The 13,646-nt window shown below is 38.8% G+C and overlaps 2 protein-coding genes across 4 annotated transcripts in view; one reads left to right on the top strand and one right to left on the bottom strand.

Annotated features, from left to right (window-relative positions):
• The window catches only part of LOC144662797 (uncharacterized), a 208,514-nt gene that overhangs the window by 5,110 nt on the left and 189,758 nt on the right, over positions 1-13,646 (bottom strand). Inside the window, exons 12-13 of the mRNA XM_078523732.1 lie at positions 844-954; positions 332-522 (exon numbers count right to left, since the gene is read on the bottom strand). Of these exons, the coding sequence (XP_078379858.1) occupies positions 332-522; positions 844-954 (302 nt within the window). The remainder of the gene's footprint in view (positions 1-331; positions 523-843; positions 955-13,646) is intronic.
• The window catches only part of LOC144662794 (uncharacterized), a 195,612-nt gene that overhangs the window by 133,761 nt on the left and 48,205 nt on the right, over positions 1-13,646 (top strand). The window lies entirely within an intron of this gene.

The raw sequence follows: 13,646 nt of genomic DNA, 5'->3' as shown, positions 1-13,646 counted from the left end.
GTCTTAAAACACGAATTTTGATTGGTTCATGTGTTGTCAAATGCGCGTTATGAGAAAATATATTTCAATCAAGAAGTAAATAAACCAAATCCTCTTTTTTTGTCGAATTATTTTTGAGAAATATTTTATAAAAGCAATAGAGGATTTTTTCCGTGTTTACATGGCCTCATCTAAACACTTGGGTTGTTGGGAGAATTCTCGTAAGTTATGCAAACCCTCGACTGCGTCTCGGGTTTGCATAACTGTCTCGATTTCTCCCTACCCCCCTAGTGTTTACATGAGCTATGTAAACACGGAAAAAGTCCTCTCTTGCTTATATATAGATGTTTACCTTCCTTGACGACAAATAAGTCATCCCATCAGCTATCTGCCATGCAAACCTCATCAACTGCTGTGAAGTCAGATTGGTTTTCGGCTTTCTATCCGGGTTATTAAAATACGTGTCATTGAGCCCACGACTCTTCCTCAAATAACCCAGCAGATCACCGTATGGTACATACTCAATAAGGACCAGTAAGGGATCTAAAATAAGAAAATATAAAGCGGTTGACATATACAGACAAGATTTCAGTGAATTGCAGAGAAAATAGAACTGAACTCACTTTCCGGAATTCGAGCTATCGGGTTGAGGCAGGGACATATTTCGCAGACATTTTTAAAACTAACATCATAAGTACGTATCGTTCAACAAAAAGACATTTATTTATATGCGATGGCTGATTGGGCGTTCTCGTTTATCGAATATGACGTCTGTTTTAGCTTTTTAAATTACGCACAACAGAATATTGTATAAGGGAGCTCCAGTCCTTAATTATTATTAAAGTTACTTTGAATTTACTTTACCAGTTTCTTTTACGCATCCCAACAACTTTATCACATGAGGATGAGGCTTCAGTTTTTTCATCAATTCAAGTTCTGAAAGCAGGTCCTTTCTGTCTGAATCAGGAGCATTTTCTATTTGGAGAAAATCAATTTAAGAAAAGTATCAGCCCATTGCAATCAATCAATCGAATCTGAAAAACGTCACAGTGTCGCTAAACGTTTTTAATAAGATAACGTTAACCTTTTAGCATTTTCACAGCCACAATCTTATCTTGGTTATTATGGAAGTTCTTTGCTGTTGCCTTAGCAACTTGGGAGAAAGCTCCGTTTCCGATATTCTTAATGATATTGACTTGTTCTCGTCTGATCTCCCAGCTTCTTGTTGAAGGATGAAGCGGCATGTAATCACTGCTGTTAGGAATCTCGTAAGTTGCGCTGGTAACTTCACTTGCTTTGATTGACTGAAAATCTGCTTCCTGTTGGACAGAAGTGGTCTAGGAATAAACAGTAAAAAATAATGACGACAATTTAATAAGAAATAGTAATTAGTAGTTTGGCTTTCTCCCCGAGCCTATACTGAAGCGAAATTAAAAGAGGAACTTACCATTTGAATGGAATCTGTCAGATCTGCCCGTGATAAGGATTTGCTACCACTGAAATTAGAAGATATGATTGTAAGTTTTAAACTGAGTTTAAAAACTCATTGAAATATGCCGATGCAGTATTGTAAATAGTACAACAACAACAATAGCTGTTGCTTTTTATAGTTGTCGTTTAACTAAAGGAGTTTTCCTGGTTTAAATGAGGCAAGCTATAAGTAAATTTGTTATTTTTGTCACCATTGACTGTACGCATGCTGCACTCACCGTTTCGCACGCTTCGGGACTGCTGAAAAACAAAAACGTGTATATAGTCCAGTCAATCTATGGTTTAACATCAAACTAATTGCAACAGAATTTTTTTCAACCCTATTTGAAAGAGGGTAGCGACCTTAGTAAGGTGCTAAAAGTTCCCCAAATTTCCTTCAGTGGAACATCTTGAAATTTCGAATTAAAGATTTTGAGGATTTACCGCAGGGAACCCAAGTTAGCAAAATTGTCAAAAAATGTAATAGAAATAAATTAAACAAGATACTGTAATGTTAGTTATACAAAAACAGTAAAATAAGTGTCACAATCGCATAACTGTGGCTGATGGCCCCCCAAAATAGAGCAAAAGCACTTTTACCATACTTATTTGTACCACAGGGTACCCACGGTGAAGAAAATAAAGGCCTATTAAGCTTACATTCCTGTGTTTTCAGGTATATAATCGGCAAAATATGAAAGCACAATATATTTGAAAACTTGTTTTAAGCCAATTATCACAACAATTATCAGTTTTCTCACTTTTGAAGGGTAATTACATGCATCTCATTTCACTTCCTTTTCCAATTACCGAACAAGAAAACATGATTACAATCACAGCCTACTGACTAATTACTACACTGTGTCATCGCCATTCTCATCTGCAAGGTCAAGAACTGCTGCATTGGTGCAGCTTACTCCCCTGCATGCTCCGCAAGCAGGAGAGCAGTCTGAGCCATTCTTCCTGCAGGTGCATCTTTGAGTACTGCAGTCGGTCTTACAGCTGTAACGGATGATCTCAAACAGTGACGAATGAGCTGGAGGCAGGTTGGTTCGCAATGGAAGAAGCTTTCCACTCCTCAGCTCCCATCCCCATTCTTCTGGCTGAAGATGGATGCCTTTCCATTGTTGCACCTGATGATATACCCGCATACTGTGGAAGCTGGCAGCAGCTAATGTCGGGGGAAGACATTCTGGTTGTACACAAGCGTTACCTGTAGCTACCTTCTGGCAAAACTTTGTGTAACGCAAGGAATTCAGACTTTCACCAGAACGGCCATTGTACAGACACACTAGAGCTCTCTCACCGGCTGCTATGATGTCATCCTTAGTCGCAGCTGTGTTGCTGAAGACTACTGCTTGGACGCGAAAATGTGCATCAGTCTTTAGCTTCCTAAGAGCTACTGGTTTTCCAATTCCATGGATCCGAGGTGTAGTATCGCAGCCAAGAAGCGCATGTACGAATAAGGTGTTTGAACAAACATCAAGTCCTAGTGCATACTTTGTCTTCCTGATGTTCCATATTCCGCGCGTCTTTGATCGTTGCTTAGGCTCAGGTATAAAGTACAGATCATTCGAGTCCATTTCGCCGTGGTAAAGCAACAGCACAAGAAGGTCGGTATCATCACCAACGAGAACGGTGTTGTGGGACCGCGCGGCCTGGACTGCCGTCTGAACAATCAATAGATAAGCATCACCAGTAGCTTGAAGAACAGAGCATCCTGCAAATCTCAATGTGTCGGCAAGAAGATTGATGAACCTCTGTTTGTTTTCTTCATTTGAAAGAAACTCGTTCTTCTTGAGAGTGACCAGCATGTCAGAAGTGAACAACACAGCTGGTGCACAGGCAGTGGTTCTTCTCTGATGAGTACACTCTTTGGTAGATGAATTGGTATAGCCATCAAACACAACAGAAGCTTTCCCGTACCGCCCATCTACATATCGAATGTACATATCACAGATTGCATCGTACATTAGGCCAGGTGGCCAGCATACGCGATGAATCAATGCACCCCAATCCAAGACGTAATGTGCAGTTGTAGGACTTTCTGTTTGGCTGCCTTGCACCGTGGTCCAAATTGCATCGGCTAACGCGGGCTTATTTGCTTGCCTCGGCAGCAATGAAGCATCAAAGAGAGCAGTAGGATAGCTGAACACTTCATATTCAAACAAAGCCTCGGGATTGTTGTATCGCCCACTGGTAGCAATAATGCTGAGCCTTTGGAACAATAGTTGCAGGTCCAGTTTGCTCAAACAAAACAGCTTCAACTTACAGACAGTGCAGTAATGTAGTATCTACCAGGCATTCCTTGCAGAAGATGAGAGGTCCTGGGAATTAAAAAGGGCTTCTTTTGCCATATTTTGGCTAGTTACTTTAATTTTCAAACAACTCTTGCTCTTTATTGTTTTCTTTTTATAACATAGTATCTGTAAAAGACTAATAGAATGAAAGAAACATACATTTTTTTGTCAAAACTTAATTTTAAAAGTATTTCTCTATTGGGTTCCCTGTGGTATCACTGGTTTAACACCAATTTGTATACTTATAAATACTCAAATCAGTACTTTTTGGGGTTTTTTATTACAAAAAGACAAAAGCAAAAGAAAAACAGTGAATAAACAAATATAGACCTGAATTAAAATAACGTTTTATTACTACCTGGCTTGGGTCTCCTGTGGTAGAAGTGAGCCATATTTTAAGGTAAATTTTAACCGTGTTCCACTTCGTGAATTTTGGGGAACTTTTAGTATGTTGTTTAACTAGCTTCCTTTAACCTCAGGAAAGTGAAAAAAATTCTGTTGCAATTAGTTTGATCTTCCCGTACAAAATTTCACAGATTGACTGGACTAATAGAGATAAAGCAACGAATGGGCTTTTCGATAACAAATATGTTTTTTAAGTTTTATGCTTGTTTCTGAACGACACTTGTCGACTCCTGTCGACTCCTGTCATCTTATTCAGCAAAGTGATTAAATTATTGTAAACATTTCAGTTCGCGGGGTACCATAGCTTTTTACACGTAAGAGAGGGTTAGCAAATATTTCAGACATTTCTCTCGTGTCTTTGTACATGCCAGACACCAACTTGCCACGCAAGAAGAACCTTTGGCCGTTAGAGGATTAGGATATACTACTGTACATAGTACCTTGGGAGTAGAAAAAGCTCATTTGATTAAAGCGGTCACTACTAGTAAAAACGATCAATGAGAAAAAAGAGGAACAGTCCATTTCCTCACTCTGTATGTAACACTGAGCGAAGCTTTAGAGTGGTCTCACAAAAAATTTAGTTGGATATCAGACTGAGTATTTTTCTCTCTTGCCTTCGTTCCGGCCTGAGGCTAACATGGCAATGACTGGAGGCCACTCCAGAAAAACCTTTGGCACCCAGGGTATTAGAATGGAACGAGTACATAGTACCTAGGAAAGCTAAAATCAAAGCGGTTTCTATCAATAGTAACAAGGAACAATTGGGAAAAGGGAAATATTACATGTGCACAGTGGGTATGTTAACACTGAGCGAAGCTCCAATGCCGTTCCATAACAAATGCATATGGATGTGAAGATACCTTATACGGCTTAACAACATTAATTGCTAATTTTTATTTTAGAAAAATATGTGTAAACAGTGAATACAAAGAATTACCTGGAATTTGACGCCTTCTCCAGCTTATAACACTGATTACAACAATGATTATCACCAATAACATTATGATACTGAGATAAACAGCATGAAGAATCTCCACTTCTCTGTCGCATCTAACAACTGTGGGTTATAACATTTTAAATTAATATTTGTTTCCGCTATTTAAGTAGCATGCTTGTAAACCAATTACCTCGAAGCTAATTGCATGACGACTAATTGTACATAAATTTTTATTTTATTCTAAGGCTTGAAATGAGAACTATTTTTTCAGTTACAAAGCTAACCTGTTTCATTCTGGTTTGTAGTCGATTTAGTGGACCCTGAAAAACACCAAAACGGACAGAAAATTAGTTTGAAAGAATGTGTATACAAGGTAGTTGAACAGTATCAAAGATAAAATAACTTCAATTGTCTAAGGAGTTACATTAGCATAATTGTAGCATCTCGCTCATTTCGTTTTAGGACAAACATAAAAAAATCAGAAAAAAAGCTAGTTAAAGGAATAATCTGCAACAAGAAAAGTTAATTTTCCATTACGTTACCATTACGTTACCTCCTAAAACTTTGCTTCTCTTTATGTTTTTCTGTTCTTTTAAACTCTCTCCATATTTGTTGGTTGCAGTCACAACAAACTCATACCGCTGACCCCTTTTGAGTGTGACGACGTATTCACGAACAGAGACTTCACGAATGACCTCAAGCTTTCTCCAGTCTCCTACGGTACCGTTGCTACTAACGTTTCGTATATATACAGTGTATTGTGTGATGTCTGCTCCATTGCTGACTGGCTTTGTCCATTTTAAGGCCACCTCATCACTCTGTACCTCCGCGGGCATGTCTATAATGTTTGGTGTGTCGGGAATTCCTGATTGATAACAATGATATAAAAGTTGTCCTGTTAGACGGATAAAGGGTACTTCACGAACGCATAATTGTCACATTACTTATGCTTGGCGCCACTATTTTTGCATTATTTTGTTCCCTCGCAGGCACAAAATAGACTGCTTGTTGATCCGCCATGTTGACGGCATATATTCTTTTTTTGCCGCTGTTTGAAAAGTCTTGCGTTTCAAAGGCAATTGAGTGACAATAAAATAATAGAACAATGGACAACACTGTAGCAAAATTATCGAATTAAAGTTACCATGCATAAATTAGCAAATTTCGTAACGCGGATGTCATGTTAGCAGCTGTTTTCCTTTTGGTTGGACATTTAGTTAATAAAAGCCGCTTGAAATCTTACCTTCAATCTTTGTCCTGATTGTCCTTTGCGCAGCTGTACTCTCAAACACAGCATTCCTGGCAAACACCTTCATACTGTACTCGGTATCTCTTTCCAGACCTCCAACAGACAGACTTGTTGTACCAGGGTCAGTAACATTCTCATTCTTTATCTCAGTGTCACCCTTTAGTATGACCACTCGGTATGCTGTGATAGGACTCCCTCCATCCTCAGCTGGTGCAGTCCATTTTACTGTCAGTGAAGTGGCTTCAATGTCTGAAGCTGAAGATATGATGGTCGGGGAGCCTGGTTTTCCTGATAAAATAAAAAGAAGAAAGTTTATTTCTATTGTAGCTGTTTTTATTACTGCGCCTTAAATAACACACAAACGTTGCTCTGATTAATTCTTGGTTATGTCGCTGGTTAACGGTATAGATCAAAATTCGCAGTTACTGGATTTACATTTTGTTAAACATTTCAAGGACTATTTCATTCTACTGTAACAGGTTTTTTTCTTGCGCTTGGAATGAGCTGTCTAACTTCTAAATAACAGAAAAAAGGCTCTTTATAGTCGAGAATGCGTCCCTTTGGTTTAAATCATTGATTGTAATTTTACTGCTTTGTCGTCATGGATAGATCAGACTACGACAACAAAATGGAAACTTTGCTCAATGATAGAGACACCTATGAACTAGTTTCCGCGTCTCCTTTCCGCCGAATTGAGCGTGAACTGAACGCCATGTTACTCTCCTTAAAGAGACAACAAAAGATAGATGAATCAACCTATCGTAAACTTCACTCAACCGATGGCACACCACCAGCGATTCGCGGTTCCGTTAAACACCACAAAGAAGGGAACCCTCTGAGACCCATCGTCACCTGCATCGGCTCAGCTCTCTATAACACGTCCAAGTTTCTAACAGATATTCTATTTCCGCTTCAAAATCGCAACGGATATTCTGTTGCGAATTCCTTACAGTTTTCCAAAGAAGTATCTGACATCAAGATTGATGAGAATGAAGTCCTGGTTTCTTTTGAAGTCGTGTCTCTGTTCACCGCGATCCCTGTCGATAAAGCATGTATTTATATCAAGAACAAACTTGAACAAGACGCTTCTCTTTCATCGAGAACAAATTTGGACATCAATGACATAATATCATTCCTCCAATTTACCCTGTCCAACAATTATTTTATGTTCAACGACAAAATCTATAAACAAGTACACGGGTGCGCAATGGGCAGTCCAGTTAGCCCTTTTCGTGGTCAATCTCTGCATGGAGGAGATCGAGGAAAGTGCGATTAACAGTTCATCCGTTCCTCCTAAAATCTGGAAACGGTTTGTCGACGACAGCTTCTGTATCATCAAAAAAGCGTAAAAATCGACGCTAACATTTCTTTCACCATCGAAACTGAATGTGATGGAAAGATCTCTTTTCTCGACACCTTAGTCACCCGAAGAAATTGTGCCATCGCTGTCGATGTTTATAGAAAGCCCACGCACACAGACAGATATCTAGATTATAATTCTCACCATGATAATAAACACAAGGCCAGCACGGCGGCAACTCTTTTACACAGAGCTCTAAATTTACTCAACGCTTCCGAAGGAAAACAACGAGAACTTAACCGAGTTCATTCAGCACTTGAATCTAATGGCTACCCATCGAAGTTCATTAAAAACATCCAGTCTAACAAAACCCGACCCTCGACAGTGCTGTCCCCGGAGGAACTTGCTGGAACATTTTTCAAAATGGTCGAGGCGCCCGAATCAAACAAGTCTTTCGCCTCTCTACCATACATTAAAGGCGTAACAGAACCTCTGACCCGTGTCCTCAAAAAGCACGATATCACAGTAGTAAACAAACCACTGACCACCCTCCAACAACAGTTCCCGGCTCCAAAATTTCGACCTTCTTTGGAATCGCAGACAAACGTTGTCTATAAAATTCCTTGTTCTGAGTGTTCATGGTGTTACATTGGTGAGACGGGCAGACCCTTCAACACCAGGAAAAAAGAACACCTGAGAAATGTAAAAACCGCGGCAAAAGGTTCAAGAATTGCCAATCACGTCTGGTCCAACAATCACGCGATTGACTTTGATAATGCATCTGTCATTGACAAAGGCGGCTTTAGAACAAGAAAAACGTTGGAAGCGTGGCATTCGAAGCTAACTCCCAATGCGGATAACAATTCCTGTCCTCTACCTGGACAGTACAACATTCTTTTTAACAAATATTCTTAGTTATTAGCATTTTTATTTCGCAACTTCACACACTGCATATTTTACCTTTTTACATTTTACCCGTCGAAGGCTGTAGTTCAAACAGCCGAAAGCTTGTATTTTTAAAGTTTTTAAGTCAGAGATCGTTTCAAATTTTATAATATGTAATTTTACACTTATCATGTATTTTAGTATTTTTATTAATTTTAGGGCCAGTTAGTAATTTAAATTTTTATAAATATTGTAATGCGCAAGTGAAAATCCTTGATTGATACTTGCCTAATATAAGTTCATTAATTATTATTATTAATTATTAAATCATCTCTTTTACTAATCAACAATGTTTTGATACACATACTTAGCTGTCGTAAGAGCACTGAAGCGTCGTTTAAAGGATCAAGGCCATTGTAAGCGACACACTTGTATTCACCAAAATCTTGCTCATCATCTAATGTCACCTTCACTGTGCTTTCTTTAGCTGTGACTGTGTTTAGCTCCTTCCCATCAGGTTTGTACCAGGTGAGTGTTGGTGTAGGGACACCATCTGACACACACTTCAACGACACTGTCTGACCATTCCAAGAACTGGCAGCTGATGTAGTAATGCTAAGTATTTTTGCCGGGTCTGTGAATGGAAAGATGAATATTCGTTTACATTTGATTAAATTTGTTTAGTGAAAAACCGTAATGGAATTCAAAAAAAGAAACGCAAAACTTATGGTAAGAGTTTTTCTCCATATTTGTTAGTTGTATTCACTAAACTTATAATGTTGGCCCTTCTCGAGTGTGACGACGTACCGCGTATACAAAAAAGAAAGGGAGGCATAATGAAAAAATGTGACAACTCCCTCATTGATTTTTCTTGTATCGAATGTCCTAAAAGGAAGGCACGTTTAAGAATGTGTTTAAAATGTTTGCTGAGCAATGCTGATCTATTACAAATGGGAATTAAAAGATTTCAGACTCACAACGAACTAACAGCGTTTCTATATGAGTTTTCGTCCCTGCTGAGTTGTTTGCTTGGCATGTGTACATTCCATCATCTGTCCTGGTAATTCTGGCGAAATTCAAATAAGCTGTTTTTCGTCCGGAAGTTTTGATTTGTCCATTTCGAATCCATGATACTTCCGGGTCTGGTTTTCCAGTCGCTGTACAACTGATATTGACTGAGGATCCCTCAATGTAACTTCCGTTTATTGACGATGGGCTGAAGACTGGTATTTCTGCAATGAAATGAACGTCCTGACTAGCGCTTAGAAGGGTTTATGGTTTGGGTTAGGCTCTTTTGTTCGTTTTCTTATGAAAGAGGCAAACAGCTAAAATGACCATTTCATTGGTTGAGAACTCAAATCAACTGGCTTTTAGCGAATCATGGTTCAAACTTGTGTCGTTCTCGAAAGTTAAAAGAGAATTAAATCGGCACAAGAAGTACTTTATCTACAGTACTAGATTCTCTTGTTAAAAATTCGCCGTTTTGTTGTGAGGTTCAAACAATCGAAAACAAGCCTAGAAATAGGAAGAGATACACGAAAACAAAGAATTTCCTACTCGCAAGTGCCCGAGTTTGGCGCCAGTAACCGTAGTATTGGATAAATGCGTTGCAAGTATACAAATTAAATAATAAAATGTTGTGGGCTTTTTAAGGAATAAATTCGTTTTGTAGAAACGTTTAAGTCAACCATATACCACATACAAAATAAAGTTGAGAAGCAAACGCAACTTTTAGTTTTGAACACCTTTGAAGTTTTTGCTTCAATTTCAATTGCAGATCGTTGCCGTTTCATGGTAATATAATAACATGCTACGTTTGATAGAGCGCACTCTCCTGGTTCGCCTTCAATTTGCCAGATAAAGTTTGCTCCTCAAACGTCGTTATTTGTAGCCTTGTTTACATTCTTTTTTCACGAAAACAAAATACTAAAACGGTTGAGGTCTTCAGCATTGTTAATTTGAGCTTGCATTTCGTAACAGTGTTCGTGCGTGGTGCAAACGAATTTTGAATTTTCATTAGTGCTGTACCTTGTGTGGAAAGCATAATTGATAGCATATATAGTGTATTTGAGGCTGTTAATTCGACATGAATGAAATGGTTCGCATCTGAAAAGCGCAATTTGCGGAGCGCTTCTGTTTACGCCCGTAACTCGGACACAACTTTTTAAATGGAAAACAACAACGTGCTAGAAGGGGCCTACCTTATTCTTACTAATTACTAATTTTCGCGAGTACTTTTTTCGCGATTTTCGCGATTTCAAAATCTGATCGCGAAACTTAGTACGCGCGAAAAAACTGCGCGAAATTTAAACACGCGAAAATTAATACCATATTTTATATTAAAACAAAAATTTTAAATGTTTGGAACTGCAACTATCTACCTTTAAAAATATCTTTCCGTCTTGGTTTTGACTAGTATCCTTCCTCTGAATACTGTTTCGAGCTTTTAAATTAGTTTAAAACCTGTATAGTACAGCCACTAAAGTTTCCGTTTGTAGGCAGACCTTTGTGTATTTCCAGTGGTTTCTAAGGTCTTTGAAGACTGATACATAAAACACTGACAAAATCGCGAAATTTAAACACTTTTCCTCTAATTTTTCTTCTAAGTACACGCGAAAATTAGTAAGAATAAGGTGTTTATAGGTTCGCTGGGTGTTTAAGTTCCGGATGATACTTGAGCAGTCCCTCGAGTGGAACACTTCAATGTATGTAGCTTTTATCGACTTCGAAAAAAGCATTGGACAGTATTGATAGAATGACCATATAAAAGCTGCTCCAGGGTGAGCACTAATGAATACCGGAGAAGGTCATCGGAATGATCAGACTGGCCTTCGAGCCAAAAACATGCCACGTCACCCATGGTAATACATTGATCATCATCATCATCATCATCATCATCATTTTTTAGTCTCGAATTTCAGAGTAGCTTGTACAGCTAACAGACCCGTTCACAGTACTGTTTTAAGTACAACAGGGATGCCTACGGATGGATGCCCCTTTGTTATTTCTGTTAGCCATGAACTAGATCCTGAAGGGAAAAAATGTCAAGGTAGACGAATCTTATTCATTGGTTATTGTCGAAGCACCTCGAGCACATTGATTTCGCACATGACCTAACACTACGTACTGTTCCAACAGCACTGTGATAATATGCAGAAGCTCCAAAGAAAAAATAGATGTCTGCAATAATTAAGTTAAAGAATAACATACAAAAGACGAAGAGCTTGAGATTAAACCAGAAAAACGCCTGGTTTGGCTTCACTATTAAAGAAGAAGAAATCCAAGACATCAAACAGTCATCTACCCTTCAGCATTGTCTCTAGTGAAGATGGACATGAAAGCAAGAATGAGGAAGACCATAACTGCATTCCATATCATAAGGCCAATTTGGAGATCACGTGCATTCTTAGTGAAGACCAAGCCTAGAATCATCAATACTAATGTGAAGATTGTTCTTGTGCATGCCTGTGAGACCTAGCTGGCGACCAAAGCTGCCAACAATAAGATTCGTCAATCATTGTCTTCGGCATATTCTCCGAATTCCATAGCAGGAAAAAGTGAGAAATCTCTGAAAGATGTCTATGGAAGTCCGAAGAAGAACAAATTTCCACCTGTAAGTCAGAAAACGGAAATGGCACTGGCTAGGTCATATGCTGAGAAAGCCCACTGCCAGCTGTGTGACCAGGCATGATTTTCGAAGGCACCTCAGAGATAAAGGAACCAAGGAAAACCGAAAACAAAATGAACAATATCAAGGGAGGCTGAAGTACAACAAGCTGGACTGAACTGGAACCAAGTGGAAATGGACAGGGACAGGGGAAGATGGAGATCTCTCGTGGACAACCTAGGTTACAATGGGAACTCAAGGGTTTAAGTAAGAAAATCAAGGGTTTTTTCTGATTGATTTATTAAGTATTTCTAACGACATATTTTATCTTTAGTTGTAAAAATGTAAATTAAACAACAACATAGATGTAAAGATTTTAATTAAACAACCAACAACTGTACTTTTGTTATCCTGTTTAGGCCAAGAAACACAACAAAAACGTACAGCAGTTATTCTTTCAATTTTGTGATAGGACGATGGTTTTTCCTGGTTGAAAACCCCTTTTCATTTATGTATATTGTACAATATGTACCTGTTACAATCAGTTGAACTACGCTCTCGTGGTCTGCACCAAGCTCGGCAAATAGCCTGCACATAAATCTGGTGTTGTCTTGAGCAGATACATTCTCAATGATAAGAGAAGCATTTCCTGTCATCCGTACTCTTCCTTTGTAAGCAGCAGGTAATTGTGAATGTTCTGCAACAGTACCATTTTTAAATTGTACTAGCATCCCAAGAAACGGACCATTAGAGACTAGCACATAAAAACCAATGCCTAGTAGCTCTTTTTGTTTATCATCCACATTGTAGTCCCACACAAGTCTGGCATTGCTTCCCTTCCTAGCATAACTTGGATCAGAAGGCTCCAAGGTAAACTTTATAACTCCTTCTAGAAAGGGCCGGGTAGAAAGGCAACATGAAACCATTATTTCGTATCTCATTTTCTATATACGCGAGGGTAGATGTCGGTAGGACGGCTTCAGAGCAGTCCAATCACAAGACATTTTGGCATAGACGAGGCAAGATCATAGTAGTCATCGTTGCCATTTACAGTTTCAATGGCGACTTGCAATTATACAATGGATAGAACAACATTGAATAATATAATAAACTATATTATTATGATATCAAATTGACGACGAGGATGCCCGAAATCGACCTTTTAAGGTATTAAAATACCGGTTACGAGCAATGGGACATCAACAACAAACAAATTCCGCTGTTTCTACTGGCCAAACGACTTTCTTAGTAGTTCCCGCTTAGGCTCGTTTTTTGGCTGGTTCAACTACTCATGGGCAGCCTGGTCTAAATGGTTTAAGACCAAATAGTATTTTCTCACTGCTCCTTGGATACAAAATCCTTGTTTTTTAACATGTAAAACATGCTGCTTCTGCTACTTAACAAAGCAAAGGCTTCTTCCCCTCCTTGCCGGCCCCGTAGTCTATGTGTTCGATACGTTGCCTGTTAATGGCAATGACCACATTACAACTCTTACAAAATTAACTGCCTTCTTC

The sequence above is a fragment of the Oculina patagonica genome, chromosome 8, assembly GCF_052425735.1.
Source record: "Oculina patagonica isolate OP01 chromosome 8, crgOcupat, whole genome shotgun sequence".
NCBI lineage: Eukaryota > Metazoa > Cnidaria > Anthozoa > Scleractinia > Oculinidae > Oculina > Oculina patagonica.
This window is presented reverse-complemented; position numbering and strand designations above follow the sequence as displayed.